The sequence below is a fragment of the Ochotona curzoniae genome, unplaced genomic scaffold (genome assembly GCF_017591425.1).
Source record: "Ochotona curzoniae isolate NIBS_2020 unplaced genomic scaffold, NIBS_Ocur_1.0 contig_1, whole genome shotgun sequence".
Taxonomy (NCBI): Eukaryota; Metazoa; Chordata; class Mammalia; order Lagomorpha; family Ochotonidae; genus Ochotona; species Ochotona curzoniae.
The window spans coordinates 42,137,056-42,155,782 of NW_024464918.1; the positions used below are offsets into that span (position 1 = coordinate 42,137,056).

Here is an 18,727-nt window from a genome sequence, read left to right on the forward strand (position 1 = left end):
GAACTCAATTCTACTCTTTTGAGAGCAGAAGTGCAGGCCTGAACTCGCAGTGCCCTGGGAAGCGTGAAAGCCCAGATGTGTCTCAATTCTCTGGTCCCCTATTCCCCACCTCCAGCGCCCCACCCCCCAGCAGCATGGACACAGCAAGAGCCATGGGGCACTCACCCTGGCCTAAATCCTGTAGGAAGCTGGGCCTGGCATCCCCAGGCTGCTTCCTCTGTTGCTCTCAGCGAGGACTTGTTCTCCAGAAATGGCAAGATCAGCCCATCCCTCACTACTTTTTCAGGGGAAAGACAATGAGGATGAAGATGACTGACATGAAAAATGATTTTTGACAGAAATTCTAAATGCTTTGATCAAAGCAGAATGTGTGGGAGCCTAAAACTAGCACAATCAGGTTTGAAGAGGTTAACACAAAACTTTTAGTAGGAGAAAAAAATATTAAAGGAGGATAATCTTAGCTCAATACAGTTTCCCCTGATCAGAGGAAGAAGGAGGAGGGTGTTTCCTTGGATGAACAACTAGCAACCCATACCCACTGCCTGACCATTGGCTTGTCTTGGACATAAGGCAGAGGCCCAGGATTGGAGCCAGAATCAGCCATACTGCATCTTCCTTTCCCAGTCAGTCATGAATCTGTATTTTAATATTTCTTTAATGTCAATTTGCCCTGAGACCCAAGAAGCAAGTGAAAAGGACAAAGTTTGCATCCTGTATGAGAAGTGTACTACCTGCTGTCTCACCTGCACTGATTGTGCTGAAAGAGCACTGCAGGGTAAGAGTCATGGGTCCTGTGTTGGAGTGCAAGAGTGGAAGACTTGACCCATTGCAGCAAACAAGCTTGTGTGACAACAACAACAATAAATGAGGAAATACCTCATATTCACTTTCTTTTTATTTACTAGAGACTAAGAAACAGCTTCCTTTCTTTGGTTCATTTCCCAATTGCCCAGGGCTGGACTGAGGCTAAAGCTGAGTGTCTGGGTCACAATTCAGGTCTCCCATGTGAATGGCAGGAACCCATTTGCTTAAGCCATTGCTGCTGCCTCATGGGGTCTGCATTAGCAGGAAACTGGATCCAAGAGCCAGAGCTGGAAATCAAACTCCAATATGGGACTCAGCCTGTTTTTCTGGTGAGTTAACCACGAGGGCAAATGCCTGAACCCAGTATTTCATATCCTCATTTATAAATATAGACTATCCTGTTTCACAATGGTTCAACCTGTGGCTTTTTTTTTTCTACACTTCATCCTGGCACAAAAGCAATATACGATTTGCACCTTTGTGATGCTGAGCAGTGGCAGTGAACTATCATCACATAGAGGGGAAATAGTTGACACTCTACCGTGTTACAGTATGATATTGTGTAGGTTAGGCTGAATAAATGCATTTTTAAATGACAATATTTTCAATTTGTGATGAGTTTATCAGCATGCGACCCCATCATCAATGAGGGTGATCTGTAGAGAAGCTGTAGGCTAGTAACATTGACCTCTACCAAAATACTGCTTGCATGAGCTTTTGACCACGTGATTAAGATGCCTACATCCCACATCAGCATATCTGGGTTCAATTCCAGACTTGAGTTTTTAAAGATCTATTCTATTTATTGGAAAAGCAGATTTACAAAGAGAAGAAGAGACAGAGAGAAAGATCTTCTATGCATTGGTTCACGCCCCGTATAGCCACAATAGCCGGAGCTGAGCCAATCTGAAGCCAAGAGCCAGGAGTTTCTTCCGGGTCTCCCACATGAGTGCAGGGTCCTAAAGCTTTGAGCCATCCTCTGCTATTTTCCCAGTAGGGAGCTGGATGGGAAGTAGAGTAGCTAGGACACAAATTGGTGACCCTATGAGATGTTGGTGCTTGAGGCAGGGATTAATCAGTTGAGCTATCACACCAATCCTCCCAGACTTGCTTCTGACTCCAGCCTCCTGCCAATGCAAATCATGAGAGGCAGTGGTGACAGCTTAAGTGATTGGGTTCCTTTCACCCACATGGGAGATCTGGAATGAATTCTTGGATCCTAATCTGACTTTGGCCTTGGTCCAGCTTTGCAGTCATTTGGGGAATGAACCAGCCAACAAAATTTCTCTTTAAAAAAATAAACTAAACAAACAAAAGTTTAGAAAGTAGAGAATGCTTAAGGGATGTCCCATTAGCATGCAATTTATAGCACGTACCCCCAACTCAATTACATCTACACAATATTTTCATTTTTCATTTGTCACTTACACAGGTAAATTTATGTAGTTGTAAGAAATAATGGGGGCCCAGCACGATGGTGCAGTGGTTAAGGTCCTCGCCTTGCACGCCCGGGATCCCATATGGGCGCCGGTTCTAATCCTGGTGGTCCCGCTTCCCATCCAGCTCCCCGCCTGTGGCCTGGGAAAGCAGTGGAGGACGGCCCAAAGCTTTGGGAACCTGCACCCACGTGGGAGACCTGGAAGAGGCTCCTGGCTTCGGATCAGCATAGCATCGGCCATTGCGCTCACTTGGGGAGTGAATCATCGGATGGAAGATCTTCCTCTCTGTCTCTCCTCTCTGTATATCCGCCTTTCCACTAAAAATAATAATAATAATAATAATTTTTAAAAATGTGATATACTGGATTGGAAATCAGTATATATGTTGCCAAAGTGAGCACAGGGTTGGAAATCAAGAAAATGAAATTCTGTGTCTGTTATTCAATAGCTCAAGAATTACTGATGTCTCAATCTCCTCACTTGTAAAAGAGCAAAAATGAGACCTTTGCCTTCTCCCTAATGTAGGTATTATAACTGAATATTTTATTCCTGCACTCCTTCATGTGAAGTTATTCCAGGAAGAAGATAAATCTCCTTTCTTGATTACGTTTCCATCTAGTGGGAAAATATTCATAATGTGTAAATAAATAAATAAACAAGATGATATCAGCTTGAGAAACCAGGAAGAATGCAAGATGATGTGATGGAGTGACAGAAAGTGCTTTATCAAGGAGATTGTAGTTAACTCAAATTTCCTCAAATTTTTATATCATTAATAATTATGTTACTTTGTAATCAGCTTATACATGATTTCCAAGGCGCTGGAGAATTTGGAATGATACTAAATCAAATAAATTAATTAATGATCTTTAGCTGCCTGGATAATTCTAAAAGAGAATGGAAAAACATCAACCACAACCCACTGTGCACACAACACACTTTTGCCTCTCTTTTTCCATGCTTATTGATTTATTTTCATCTTGAAAGGCAGAGGGGAGGAAATCTTCCATCTCCTGGCTCACTCACCAAACGCCTACAACATCCAGGGTTGTTGGTGATTTATGTGGATGACTGGGACTGTACAGAGAACTGACATCACAAAGAAACGTGAATGTGCACATACAATTATGAGTCCTTACTTCTAATCCAGCTCCCTGCTAATGCACCAGAAAAAGCAGTAGAAGATGGCTCAAAACTTGCACCCCTGCCACATATATGGGAGACTAGAACAGAGACTTGGTTCCTGGATTTAGCCTGATGCTAACCTTGCTATTGCAACAATTTGGAAAGTCAATCAGTGGAATAAAGTGCTCTCTCACTCCCACTATCTTTCAAATAATGAAATCTTAAATGATAGAAATTGACAAACTAGTCTTAAAATATTCACTTTGTTCTTAACAAGAGACAGTAAAAGTTATTTTTAGTTTCTGTGTAATCTACCCAAGTAGGAGATATGTAGCTAAGGAAAATAACTGCACAGTGTGCTGATTTCTCATCCTCTTGGTTATGGTTTGACCTATAAAAACTCATGAATGGTGACATTTTTCTAATTCAGAAGATGAGCTTGGAAAAACAACTTTAAAATACTTTTCAAATAAGAATCACCATTAGCATAAGAGAAAAGTATAGGAGGTCAGCATTGTAGAAGTGTTTGTTAATCTACTGTCTGCAGCACAAACATTCCATATGTATACCAGTTGAAATACCAGCTCCTCCACTTCCAATCCAGCTCCTTATTATGTGCCTGGGAAAGCAGAAGAATCCCTGCACCCAGATGTGAGGCCCAGATAAAGCTCCTGGCTCCTAGCTTCAGCCTGGCTCAGCCTGGCTCAGCCCTGGCCATTGAGGCTATTTGGGAAGTAAACCAGTGAGTGACAGATTTCTTTGTAAAAGATATAAAGGTGCTTGCCGGGAAACAATGACAGGTTGTAGCTCTTATCTTTTATCAAGAGTGTCAATACACTGTTAGAGTCTTCCTGCTATAAGCTAAAGCATATTAACCAAAGACAGGACCAGTACCTTGCTGGAAACAACCATACCAGGTCCTCTTCACTGGAATACATTCATAGAACTGCTCTTCTCAGCATAAGCTGACACTGCAACCCCAAGCAAACAGCGAGAGAGTGAACCACAGGACTGAATCAAATTTTCCAGGACTCTTAATCCAGAAGTGAATGAACATAGATGTACATTGAAGATCCAAGTTTTGAAAGCCAAGAAGAAATTGCAGCCTAGTAAGTCAATGAAGGAAATTCAACCTGATTGTTTTGGTAAATTGTATTGTTCTGATCTGTTTTCTGATGTAAAGTTCCTGATGTTTTCTGATAGAAATTATTTCTATCGCCCCCCCCCCCGCTCTGTTTTTGGTATAGTTTGCATTCTTGTTAGCCCTCAATTTAGTAAACTATGCTTATGCAAATTGAAATAAAGTAATCTTAAGTGATATCTTGTTCCCAATGACCCCATCAGAATTCAAAACTTTTACTGAGTCCCTGGATGTCTATTCAAAGAATATACCCTTGGGCCTGGTGCTGGGACCTAGTGGCTAAAGTCCTCGCCTTGAACTCACTGGGATCCCATATGGGCACCGGTTCTAATCCCCCAGTGGCCCAGCTTCCCATCCAGCTCCCAGCTTATGGCCTGGGAAAGCAGATGAGGACAGGTCAAGGCCTTGGGTTCCCACACCTGCATGGGAGACCTGGAGGAAATTCCAGGCTCCTGGCTTTGGATCGGTGCAGCATTGGCCGTTGCGGTCACTTGAGGAGTGAGTCATCAGACGGAAACTCTTCTCTGTCTCTTCTCTCTGTGTATCTGACTTTGCAATAAAAATAAGTAAATCTTTAAAAAAAAAAAAAGAATATATCCTCTTCTTTATCAGGATATGTTGGATAAATATGGAAACAAAGCCATCCAAGGAGTTCAACGTGTGAAAATAAACTTTAGTTAATGAGGTCTCATCATGCAACCATGAAGGAACAAGAGGTACACTTCTGGTGTGGAAGCAGAAATACAACTCTCTCCCAGGAAACTGGTCTAGTACTTCCTCTTTGGCTTGCAGGGTCCCAGCATTATGCTAATGAGAGAGTAAGGAAGTCCACTTTCTAGTGAACCAGCAACCTCAGTGAACGCTGGGAACCATGAGAAAAAAGGGAAGTCATTCACCTTTAGAGAATGCATGTAAAACCTATGTATTGTCTTAAGGATTTTGGAGAGGATAAAATGGGATTGTGAAAGAGCATGTGACTAGCAAAGTATTTAAAAATGATATATTCATACAGGTGTTTAATCCTGGACCCTGAAGTAGATACCCATATAACTATCTCCTTCCTGAATTTTCACTACATTGAGATGCTGCATGTCCAAATGAAAAGGAAATTAAAAGGAGAATTAGAAAGCATTTAATCCAAATCCATCCTTTTTCAGGTGAAGAAACATTCACTCAGCAGGCTTGAGTGACTTCTCTTCAGTCTCCACAGCCAACGGGAAGGCCAGAGTACGAGCCTCGGATTGTCTCAACACTGAGCCTGAAGTCAATGCCACTCAGCGCAGATCTGATTGCATCAAGGTCATCCCCAAATTCCAAGTTCTAATTGCACATTTTCCTTTCCATGCCCAACACCTAGGTGCAGAATACATTCTCCACTGCTTTAAGGAATGCATCAGTGAGTGATAGCATGCTAAGATGAAAATGAGAGATGCCTAGTGCAAAGCTGAATACTTGGAAAATTTTTATTTTTTATTCAAGAGTTCTTCAGAGAAACAGAACCAATTGTGTGTGTGTGTGTGTGTGTGTGTGTGTGTGTGTGTGTGCGCGCGCGCGTAGGAGGGGTATATGTAGTGTATATGGAGAGAGATTTGTTTTTTTAAGATTTATTTATTTATATGAAAGGTAGAGTTAGAGAGAGAGGAGACATGACAGATACAAAGATCCTCCATCTGCTGGTTCACTCCCTAAGTAGCCACATCATCTGAGGCAGGGGTTTTATGTTTTATGGCCAAAAACATAAAACAGGGAGCTTCATTCAGATCTTCCAAGTGGGTGCAGGGTCCCAAACACTTAGGCCATCTTCTGTTGCTTTTCCTGGCACAATAGCAGGGAGCTGAATCAGAAGTGAAGAAACCAGATCTTAAACTGGTGTCCAGGTGGGATGCTTGTCATCGTAAGTGGAGGCTCAATCTACTATGCCACAACGCCAGTTCCAAGGAGAGACTTTAAGGAACTGGCTGCCATGATTGTGAAGGCTGGAAAACCCAAAATCTGTAGACTATCCAACAGAAATCCAGGGAAGAGATATGATTCCAGCTTCTGTGGAAACATGGGCTCTGGCAGAGATCCCTGTTTTCTCCCATCTTTTGCTTAAAGACTTCAATTGATTGGATGAGGTCTAACCACATTAGAGGAAGTAATCTGCTTTATTCAAAATCTTTTGATTTGGCTACAGCCATAATACCCTAAATGTGCCTGATCTCATCTGATCTCAGAAAGTCTATTGATTGAAACATTAATCCTATCAAAATGTCTTCATAGCAACAGTCAGTTGTGTTTGTTCAAATCTTTAAGCACCAAAGGCTAGGCAAGTGAATGTATACCATTAACCCTCACTCTGTGTCTAGGTGATGGTATGTCTAGAAAATAAAGACCTTCTAAAATGGGGAATGGAAGAGAAATAGCAAGAAATCAGGACATTTGATCCAAAGACAGAGATACTCACAAAGGCTGTGGGACTCTAAGCACAACTCTAAGGCATGTCCTGAGACAGAGGGTACAGATACAGGACCAAAGACTGGCAGCTAAGGAGAAATATATCTCAAACACTCTATTAGAGCTTGATTTATTATTTAAAAGTCACAGAGAGAGCATGAGAGACAGAGATGAAGGTCTATCTGCTGGTTCACTTCTCTCTCTTTTTTTTTTAAAGATTTATTTATTTTTATTGGAAAGTCAGATATGCAGAAAGGAGGAGAGTCAGAGAGAAAGATTTTCCATCCCATGATTCACTACCCAAGTGACTGCAACGGCCGGTGCTGTGCCAGTCCAAAGCCAGGAACTCTTTTGAGTCTCCCACGTGGGTGCAGTGTGCCAAGGCTTTGGGCCATCCTCGACTGCTTTCCCAGGCCACAACCAGGGAGCTGGAAAGGAAGCTGGGCCACTGGGGGATTAGAACCGGCCCCCATATGGGATCCCAGCACATTCAAGGTGAGGACTTTAGCTGCCAAGCTACTGCACGGGCCTTGGTTCACTTCTTAGATGGCTGCAAAGGCCAGAACTGAGCCCAGCCACAGTCAGGAGCTAGTCTCATGAGCGCCAGCAGCCCAAATACTTGGGCTATCTTCTGCTTTTCCCAGGTCATTAGCAGGGAGCTCAATAGGAAGTGGAAATGTTGAGACATAAACCAGCACCCTTTGAGATTCCAGTGTCACAAGTGGTTACCCAGTATGCCGCAGCACTGGCCCCAAGAAAGCTCTTTTTAAGAGAGTTGCGTAAAATGGACAAAATAGGCTTTCCTAGGATGTGATGAGTTCCCTAACACTGGAGGTATGCAAACAGAGAGTAGGTGCAGCAGGATTCCATTGGGATGGTGAGGGACTGGAGGCTGAGGGGAGTAGGTGCATCACTGTCACAATGTGAAGGCAGTCACCTGGCACTAAATGGTACCAACCTTGGCTTCATATTGGCTCATTAGAGTACCATGTGATTGAGTGAGTAGCTTCTTACCCTTTCTGGGTCTATAGACTCAAAAAATAGAAAAGAAGGAAGTTGAGTTGGATGTTCTCTGAGGTTACTTGCATCTTTAAATCCTTTCAGTGTGTTAAAAAATATATATATATCAAGATAATTACAGTTTTGCATGGTGTTGCATCAAGACTGAATCTGTAAGCACCCTGTCTTGTTTTATAGAGGGGGCAGCAAACGTCTGTCCTGACTCCTTTTGGCTCTAATACTCAGTTCTTTCCAAGAAGCCAGGCCCTGGGTCCCCTGAGGCTACTGGCCACTCTTCTTTCCTCTTGCCTCCTGGGAAATATTTTCAAGTTCTTTTCCTACACAGATTTTTGGGCAAAATACCTTCTGACTCCTTGCAGAAGCTCCACTTGCTTGCTAGCTCTCAGAAGAAATTAGCTTTCAGGCTGAAAACAAGATGCACGGCTCATTTCTCTTTTAATTCGAACTTTTTTTTTTTTGTCATAGCTGAAAGACTTCATTGAGTTAACAAATTGGGCAGAAAAGCAAAGTGACAGGATTTTCTGAACATGTGGCATTTTAGATAAAGCAAGCTGTGGAGCACACCAGAAGAAAAGGAAGTGGAAGGTTTCCATGCTTCAGCTTTGAAGTGGAGTAACAGTCACAGGGCCTCATTAGTGTGCTTATGATTATTTGAATCAGCTCTCATGGCTTAATTCCAAAGTAGTCAATTATTACACAGTCATGTAGCTACCAGAGAACAGAATGTCTTTTACTGGCATAGCTCACTTCAGACATTCAAAATTTTTAAGTAAGTACACCGTGATCTCAAGAAAAAAAATAGCTAATAAAACATTTGACTTCATTACTTTTTTTTAGAAAAGAAAAAAAAAAAAAGAATGATTTACCTTACAAATCATTTCCTGAAGATTTTTTTTTTTTTTGGTAAGGGTTTTACTTGCATAAAACCACTTAGTTCTTCTGGCATTTTTATGCTGAAAATGTGATTAACTCTTATTTAACACCTGAGAAAACACAGGGCTCAAGGGGGATACAGGGACTCAGCCAGAAAGAGGCAGAACAGGTTCTAAAGGCAACTAGCCTGATTGCATTGTAACTTCTCTGTGCCTGTTTTCTGCTCTGTGAGATGGACTCAACCCCACCCTCATTAGTAGGACGTACCTTGTCAGATGCACACGAGCAACTGGGATGCTCACTGCCCAAAGCAAAAGGCACAAGCAGAGGCAGACAGATACAGAGCTGGGATAGACGGGAAAGGACAGCAACTGTGAGAATCAATGGCAGGAAGCTATCCAGGAATGTACTGGTCAATTTTTACTAATTCAGTTTTAATATGTACTTGTTCTTCCAGAATCCCCTTGCACACACGTTTCTCTTGTGCTTTGCAAGTGGGAGGTGTATCTGTATGCACCACATCAATGGGCCATGCAGCAGGCACTGCCACCCCTACCCAGGTCCCTTGGGCCTGATCTACTCACTTTACCCACTTCCAGTTGCCAGCACCTCTGTGTCTGAGGGCTCTTCCCAGAGCCATGAAAGGCAGGTTAGGAGGCTGACAGTTTAAGGTCACTCAGGAATTAACACTCTTCCTTCAAAACAGCTCTCATTCAAAAATGTAAGGTTACAAATGCTCCAACTCCCTCACCCAATGGTGAAATCATTCTGAGGGTTGTTTCTTGAAGTTTGTATATAAGACCACACTCTGGTACCCCATTGTGATGATTAGTATAAGAACATAAGCATCTTGGCCTCCTTCATTTCCTCATTTGACAATTGGTGTGCCCTGGTGCTCTCAAATGATCTGCGTTTAAACCCTCACCTTACCTTTCTGTATTGAAGAAACCTAGACTGCAGTAGCTTTTGTTAGGCTGAGTTAGGATGGAGGCACCAGTAGGAACTGGAGTGGGTTTTTTTTATTATTATTATTTTTATTGGAAGTCAGATCTACAGAGAGGAGGAGAAACAGACAGGAAGATCCTCTGTCCAATGGTTCACACCCCAAGAAGCCATAACAGCTAGAGCTGAGCCAATCTGAAGCCAGGAGTCAGGAGCCTCTTCCGGGTATCCCACGCGGGTGCAGGGTCCCAAATTTTTGGGGCCGTCCTCAACTGCTTTCCCAGGCCACAAGCAGGGAGCTAGATGGGAATTGGGGCTGCTGGGATTAGAACCGGCACCCATATGGGATCCCGGGTGTGCAAGGCGAGAACTTTAATCACTGCGCTATCACGCCAGGCCCATGAACTGGGGTGTTTTTGATTCCACTCCTCAGCACCCAGAGGTCTCAACTTCTGCCAAGAGTCTCCTTCACACAGCTCTGTCTTTAGACTGCTCCTCTGCCTGCCTTTTTTGGGCTCAGGTCATACATGGCACCCTCTTCACTGGTCCTAGCGTACTGTAGTATCCCTTTTGATTACTTTCTGCCCCATCCACAATGTCGCAAACACTTTCTATACTAAACTTTCTTCAAATTATCCATCTGGCTCAGTATCTGTTTCTTGTCGGCTTCATGACTGATTCAAGTAGACTTAATGACTTCCAGGTTTGGCTTCAGAGAGGACTGCTGGTTATGTGGGTACATGAGGAGAGTCCTGGGAAATTACAAGGATGATATAGGGATAGAGATGAAAGTGCCCAGTGTGGCAAAGGAAAACTTGTGGTAATAAGGAAAGGTAATTGCATTAGTCACCTATGGTGACATAACAAAACACCCCCAATTTTAGTAGCTCAAAACACTTTTTTTCTCCCAGTTTCTTCCAGTGGTATGGGAGCTGCTTAGCTGGATGGTTCTAGCTCAGGGCCTCTCACAAGGCTGTGGTAAGGCCATCAGCAGGGTCTACAGTCATCTCAATATCAGACTGGAGCTGCAGAGTCCAGCGCTGAGTTCACTCACTAAAGGCTTCAGTGTTCTGCCTCATGGGCCTCCCCATAGGGCTGCTCACACAACAATGGCAACCTGCTTTTCCCAAACAAGTGAAGTAATATAAACAGAAAGAGAGACAGGGAGATTTACACCAACCCAGAAACTCCAGACTTGGGAACTAGTCACACCTTCTCTTCAGGACCTCCAGTTGGATACAAGTTAGGAATACCAGGAGGCAGTGACCAATGAGGGCCAATTTGAAAGCTGGCTTCCACATGTGAGAACCCAAATATCCCAGTGAACTTCCCTGTGAGTATGCAAATATTTCTAAATGAGAGGGCTTGAAGTTTTTGAGTTTCCCAGAAATGAATTTTAAGAGGCATCCAAGAACAGATGAGAATGTGAGCAACACTGGAAATCCCAGCTGCATGGAATAATCAAAAAACCAAGTTCAAGCTCATCTGAAGCTACCTCAGAGCACAGTGTAACGTCATTTCCTCTCTAAACTCACCTTCCGGGCCCGGCGCGGTGGCGCAAGTGGTTAAAGGTCCTCGCCTTGCACCCCCGGGATCCCATATGGGCGCCGGTTCTAATCCCGGCAGCCCCGCTTCCCTTCCAGCTCCCTGCTTGTGGCCTGGGAAAGCAGTCGAGGACGGCCCAAAGCTTTGGGAACCTGCACCCGCGTGGGAGACCCGGAAGAGGCTCCTGGCTTCGGACCAGCATAGTATCGGCCCGTTGCGCTCACTTGGGGAGTGAATCATCGGACGGAAGATCTTCCTCTCTGTCTCTCCTCTCTGTATATCCGCCTTTCCAATGAAAAAATAATAAAAATAAATCTTTAAAAAAAAAATAAACTCACCTTCCTGCTTATAAATGACAGGACTGGACTGCACTCAGAGCCTAGTAATGGACACTTAAAGTAATACTGAGGGTGTGCCATACTCTGCTCTGTTTGCTTTTCTTAGCTTGGTTTATCCTTATGGAAAGGGGCAAAGCTTGTTTGGCAGAGTCCTTGGCACCATTTGAAAGGGGCTGAGCTCTTGCCATCAACGTCTCTGAGTCTGGGTCGGGGAGCTGAAGCTATGATTAATGTGTTTAGCAACTGACAGGCTCTTGCTCTGCCTCTTGTGAAATATGCTTTCCTGTGTGGTAATCAGCATGCTTTGTGAGTTGGACCAAAGTAAACAAGAGATGGAGCACGTTCACTTCATCCCGTTCTGGACAGTTCTGTTTTGCCTGCAGGGAGGACAGATAGGCTCCTAATTTTGGAGGAAATGAGCTTCCAGTGACTGAATTGGCCAAATCAGGAAAACACTGTGCTTTGGATTAACTGGGGTCTCTGTGTTGCATGCCTCTAAAGGTGCAGCTTTGGGTATGGGAGGCCCCAGAGTTGGACACTAGAAAAATCCCATCTACATTACCTACCAAAAACAAAAAGCCAGAATCCAGTCTGCCAGCCTGTGACCCTCACACTCTGACCCCCTGCTTCGATTCCTGGATCTGGACCCCAAAGGAGGGTCCAGAGCACCCCATTGTAAAATGACTGCTGTACTTGAAAACCTGCAATGGTTCACTAGTCCCTTAAAGCTCCTACGTGAACTGAAACCCCTGAGATCTCATCCTTCAGGTCCCCCACCTGCTCCCTCCTTAATAGCCCCACGAACCCCTCATTATTCCTCAGGCCTCAGAGGCTTGGGTCATCTTCTGCCTTCCCTCAAATATCCCCTCTCCCTACCTCCAATCTTCACTCAGAAAATCTTACCCTCTCATGAGATGTAACCTGACCGCCCTGTTTAAGCGTGGTCTTCCCCCTTTTTCCATTTATTACTTTTTCTAAAGTAAGGAATTGCTTGAAAATCAAAAAAAATTTTTTTTAAATGCTTTTTTTTTCTTTCTGCCAGAAAGCTCCAGAAAGTTCATGACAGTGTTCATTCATTCAACAGACTTACTGTGTACGTACTCTGTATCAGACACTGTTACACAGCAATTCAGTCCCTCAGTCAGGCATACACTGGCAGTCTTCGGGTTGGGCGGTGAACTATGTAGAGGGTTAGCCATGTGAAGGAAAAGCAAGAAACTTGGAGCCAAACTTTGGGTTCAAACTCTAACTTTATTTCTAACTTCATTCTGTTTTAAAATATGAGAATAGCCTAACTTGTCTTTGGTGTCAGTCCTGGCTCTCTCATACCATGATTTCACTGAGAGCTAACGCCCGCCCCTGAGTTAGCCTGACCTCGGGAGAACTGTGTTTTGGAAAGCGGTATTCCAGGCGCCAGGGTCAGCACTGAGCAGCAGCAAGTTGGGAAACAGCTGCAGCAGTTATTCTAACACTGGGCATCCTGAAGCTGGCCCATGTCCCTGCAGCTTCAACAGAGCACAGATGAAGTGTCCCTGGGGTACATGAGTCTATCAGTGCAGAGCAGAGGAAGGGAGATAGCTTTAGTGAGGGTTGAGATACCCTTGGGAAATTCCTGTTGAAGTCAAGAGATGTGAAACTCGTGTCCAAAATAGCAGTGGGGTCACCCATCAAACTTCCAGGAAAAAATCGGGTAGGCTATCCATGAGTGTTTGGCTTTCCCATGCATTTGCTTTAGTTTCTTTATTTTAAAAAAAAGAGAGAGAGATTTATTTATTTTTACTGGAAAGTCAGATTTACAGAGAGAAGAAGAGACAAAGGGAAAGATCTTCTGTCTGCTGGCTCGCTCCTAAGTGACTGCAATGGCCAGAGCTGAGCTAATTTGAAGCCAGGAGCTTCTTCTGGGTCTCTCATGCAGATGTAGGTCCAAAGTTTTGGGTCGTACTCTGCTGCTTTTCCAGGCCACAAGTATGAACTGGCACCCATTTGGGATCCTGGTGCATACAAGATAAAGATTTAGCCACTAGTCTATTGCACCAGGCCCTGCTTTAGTTTCTTTTTAGGTATTCTTAGAAGAGCAGCTGGTTTATTACTCCGCTGTAGATTGGAATCAACTTTTTGGAATGAAGCAAGAAGCTACATTTATGGAAAGAGAAAGCTGAGTCAGCAGTAAGAAAACCTGTGGATGGGCATTTCCTTGTGATCATATGGGACTCATTTTCTCTGTTTGGAAAACACAGGGACTGAACTAGAATCTTCCTGGGACTTAACTATGTTAAATCCTGTAGTCTACTACTCCAGGAGGTTATGGGGAGCATCCCCGAACTCCAACCCTTCGGCCAACTCCAGATGCGCCCTGTTTGTGTGCAGACCATAAGCACCACTGAAGAGGCTGGCGCTGGGACCCTCTTAGGCCAAGGTGTCCTCCTGAGTCTATTTCTCCCACCGCTCCCAGTTTCTATTCCCCTAGGCAGCATCTACATCTTGTCATTGCCCAGGCCACATACAGGATTATACTGGTGGCAACTGCCAGTAATCAGACAGTGAAGTCTGTCTAAGTTGAGACTTCTGTGATTTCTATGCTCTCCGGAAGAAAGCAGTGATAGTGGGAGTTCAACTGACCAGGCTTCCTCCGCTTAGATTTTTCCCTCCTGCTTCCTGCCATAGCCTTGCCCTCAGGCTGACCTCTCTCTAGTTGGGCAGTGTGCCCACCTCCAGGCCATCCTGCATCAACAGCTGGCAGTTTTCTCTCTTGTTATAACAGTCTTGATGTTGCCTTGGTCTGCAAAGCTCAAAATAGTCAAAATCTGACTATTCACAGAAAAGGATCCCCTGTCCATGGGTTGCAGATCTATTAAAGACTAAGGTATGGACTTAAAGGATCTGGGTTCAAATCCTAGCTCTACTATCTCATAGTGGTGTGACCTTGTATAAATCTCAATTCCTCACCTATAAAACTGGGTTAATAATTACAGTGCCTGTTTTATAAGATAGCTGTGTTCATGTAAGCTGGCTAGTGAATACTACATGTTAGGTAGTGTTAGTAAACTTGGCTATTTGTATATATACAAAGTATTCCAAGATATTAAAATGATCAAAATGTATTGTGTACCTTCTCTGGGCCAGAACTTTACAGGGCCTACTCTAGAAGAAAGATATTTTTTTTAAAACAAACAAAAAAATGAAGGCAATGCAGTGCACAAGTGTCCCTAACAGGACATAGCTGAGGAACAAAGACAACTTTTTTTTTTTTGGTAGGATCAAACTGCCTTCTCATAGGAGCAGTGAAACTTTCACAGAGAAAATTACCTATGAGCTAGCAAGTAGCTAAGAGGGTTATTTATGGGTCTGGTGCGGTAGCCTAGTGGCTAAAATCCTTACCTTGCATGCACCAGGATCCCATTTAGGTGTCAGTTAGTATCATGACTATTCCACTTTCATTCCAGATCCCTGCTTGTGACCTGGAAAAGCAATGGAGGATGACTCAAAGCCTTGGAACCTTGTACTCACATGAGAGACCTGGAAGAAGCTTCTAACTTTGGGTCAGCTCAGCTTCAGCATTGTGGTCTCTTGGAGAGTGAACCAGCACAAGGAAGATCTTTCTCTCTGTCTCTCCTTCACTCTATAAGTATGACTTTCCAATAAAAACAAATAACTCTTATTAAAAAATAAAAAGGCTATTTCTTCGGGACTTCAGAGTCCCAAAGGCATAAAAAAAGACCCAGCATATGGCATTGGATCCTCCTCCTGTAGCACCAGCATCTCATATGAGCACCAGCTCATGTCCCAGATGTTCCATTTTCAATCTAGTTCTCTGCTCAAGGCCTGAGAAAGCAGCTAAGGATAACCCAAGTGCTTGGTCACTACACACCCATAGGAGACCCAGAATAAGCTCTTGGCTCCCAGCTTTGAATCAGCTCTGCTGTGGCTGCTGTAACCATTTTTGGAGTGAACTAGTGGGTGGAAGATCTCTCTCTCTCTCTCTCTCTCTCTCTCTCTCTCGCTCTCGCTCTCGCTCTCTGTAGTATCTGCCTTTCAAATAAAAATTCAAAAAGACAAGGCACATTCTTTTGAGTGAATCAGCAAGGGTTATATGGGTTGTGAATACAGTGGGAACTGTCTGAAAGATGAGACGGAAGCAGCAGGTGTGTCCAGGCATGAACCCAAGAGTTTTTTTGGGGGGATGGAGGTTGTCGTGTAGGTGATGGGGAACCACTGGAACAAGTCACACAACCACAAAAGAGGATCAAGACCAAAGCTTCCAGAAACACCACAGAGGCTCAATGTGGAAAGCAAATTGGGGAGCAGTTGGGAAGCTGCAATAAGTCTAGAAGAAAAACTGCAAAACTCTGAATTAAGGCAGTGAGGGTTAAAGTGAGAGCTATTCAAGACATAGCACTGCAGTGAAAGGGTCCTCAGAAAGACCCCAGCTGCTTGGGGGGTAAGAGCCAGGGTAGAGCTACAATAGGAAGCATAGATCTATGGGCAGAAATAAGAGCTGTCAAAATTACAACTGCACATTCACTCCACAGAAAAGATTCCTCAGAGTGAAGGTTACGGCGTTCTGCCATGTCCGTACTTGGGCAAGGAGCCTTCACTGGCACTTAGCCACATGTCCTGGGCGGAGCTGCCCAAGGGTACTGATGAAACACCCTCTTTTTTCCCCCTGCCCTTCTGCTGATGAGGATGAATCTGTAGATTCAACACAGGAAAACCTGTGATTAATAAAGTTCTCAAGCAGGAAACCCCAAGAGGAGAAGGCTGGCCTGGCAGATGGCCAGAGATGCTCAGGGTTGTTCTGCAGAATTCCGGTGCAGGGGCCCTAAGCCTTTGACGCAGGAGCCCAAATTTATTCCTTCTTCTTAAGATCTTATCTGACCAACATCTGAGTGACTTCCAATGCCGTCAGTTGTTTTTGTGAGTCTACTTTGAAATGAAAACCAGTTTGAGGTTTTTTTCATCGGGTATGTTTAGTACTCCATCGCTTACAAAGTGCATTCACAGCCATGATGATGTTTTTCTTTCACCAATCCAGGGATTATCCTTCCTATCCTATGGGTGACAAGAGGTGTAAACAGAGTTTTCAAGATCAACGCCCACAAAGTGTCAAAAGTCTTCACCCAAATGTGATATCTCATGTTGGCAAAAGAGTAAGCAAAAGGAAGTCTCATGTTATGGTAAGAAAATAAACTGGTCCAGGTTTTCCTGAGGGCTCACTGCCAACATTTATTAAATGTGGTTACCAAGGGCGGTGTCGTGGCACAGAGAGTCAAGCCACAAATGCCAGCATCCAATTACAGGGGTTCTGGTTCAAGTCCCAGATGCTCCATTTTCAATTCGGCTTCCTGCCAGGTGTCTGGGAAGGCAGTAGAAGATAGCCCAAGTACTCGGATCTCCAGACCCAGTTTGGAGTTCCTGGCTCCTGACTTCAGCCTGGCCCAGACATGGTTGTTACAGCCTTCTGAGAAACCTAGAGGATGGAAGATTTTCTTTTTCTCTGTGTGTGTTTCACTTTGCCTTCAAACATAATTTTTTTTTTTTCAGAAAAATATGTGTGTCACCCGCCAACCTTGTTTCATTGATTTCATCCCTCCATTCATCAACACAATGCACACTTGAACCTAATCCTTAACTGCTTTAAACCTGGAAAGGGAATGAGAATTGGCCTCTGTTCAAAGTGCTTACTATCTAACAAGTTATAAAGAAGACAGCCCGTGCTCAAGTTTCGTCACTGTCCGAAGAAACGGCTAGTCGGCCGTTGACACTGTCAATCTGCTTCCTAGAAGAAAACAGGAGTCCTGAGCCGGACGGACTTTGATCTGCGAGTCTGGACTTAATTATTTAGGAAAGAATCGGCGTGGCGCCCTGCAGCGGACGCTCACGAAACGCTGAGGGGGAGAGGGAGAAGGGAGCGGAACGGAACCCAGCTGCGCACGCGCACTTCCATTGTCAACCTGCGTAAAGCTCCTCCGGGTCGTAGACCTTACGACGCTGTTACGTAGAAGACGTAAGGAAGGTGGCGAGCGCTGAACGCTGGCGCCGCGGTCACGTGATGCGGCGGGAGGGCCGTTGGCTCCTCCTTCTGCAAGATGGCGTCCTTGCTGCAGTCGGAGCGAGTTCTCTACCTAGTCCAAGGGGAAAAGAAGGTTCGGGCCCCGCTCTCGCAGCTCTACTTCTGCCGCTACTGTAGCGAGCTGCGGTCGCTGGAATGTGTGTCTCACGAGGTAATGGAGTCGTCCTGCGGAGACTCTGTGTGTTGGCGGGGGAGGGGCGTTCAACTAGTCACAGCCACCGGCGGGGAAGTTCCGCTGATTGGAGGCGGGTGGGCATTTCGTAGCTTGCTGGTTGGCTGTGTTTTCCGTCACTCAACTTTGTCTGCGATTTAATTTGCTTATGCTCTGTCTTTTGGAAGGAAAAGGCAGCCCAGGGTGGGGCTGGAGGATCATCTCCTTCTAGGGCGGCGTCTGATTGGGCAGACTTGACTTCGGAGGGTCCTGGTTGAGTCCTGTAGGGTGGGGCTTTGGGTGGGCTGAGGGTAAGGATCTGTTGTGCTTAGGGCAGGCTGCCTGAGGGGCGAGGTAGCCGGCTTTCCAAGATGGACGGGAACGAGGGCGCAGGCTTTGTCATGGTGACCACCTGGACCTCGAAGTTCTGCCCCTTTGGCCAGAAACGGCCCTCGTCAGACTGCCTTGCCCTGTCAGATCCTGCAGCCGGGAAGGAGTTGGGGTGGGGTGAGTTCGGTGACAAGCACTCGGGAGACGCCCCTCCTGAGGGTGCCGTGCTGGCCCTCACAGGCACAGCTGACCGCTGGAAAGGGATTGCTGGGGAAGTTCGAGACCCTGACCATAAAGAACGGATCATCAAGCACCAAGGTTCCCTGATTTCTGCAGTGCTTGACGCTACTTGTAGCTTTGGGGGTTTAAAAAACACAAGTAAAAAGTAAACCCTGATTTCGAATAACTCATGGTCTACTGAGGAACACCCGGATGGTGGCTACCATGTAACATATATGGCACATGAGTGAAGTGGATACCTTTTAAAAAAACAAACTACAGGGCCCGGCGCGG

General features: G+C 44.8%; 1 protein-coding gene across 3 annotated transcripts in view; it reads left to right on the top strand.

Annotated features, from left to right (window-relative positions):
* The first annotated feature begins 3,978 nt into the window (after window positions 1-3,978).
* Window positions 3,979-18,727, top strand: part of DCTN4 (dynactin subunit 4) — a 38,381-nt gene continuing 23,632 nt past the window's right edge. Inside the window, exons 1-4 of one of the 3 annotated variants that reach the window (XM_040972503.1) lie at window positions 3,979-4,477; window positions 5,667-5,808; window positions 16,696-16,837; window positions 17,205-17,884. In XM_040972503.1, coding sequence (XP_040828437.1) covers window positions 17,750-17,884 — 135 coding nt within the window. In that variant the 5' untranslated portion in view covers window positions 3,979-4,477; window positions 5,667-5,808; window positions 16,696-16,837; window positions 17,205-17,749. Of the gene's footprint in view, window positions 4,478-5,666; window positions 5,809-16,695; window positions 16,838-17,202; window positions 17,885-18,727 lie in introns of those variants that run through there. The other 2 variants (XM_040972516.1, XM_040972509.1) reach the window with 2 other exon arrangements.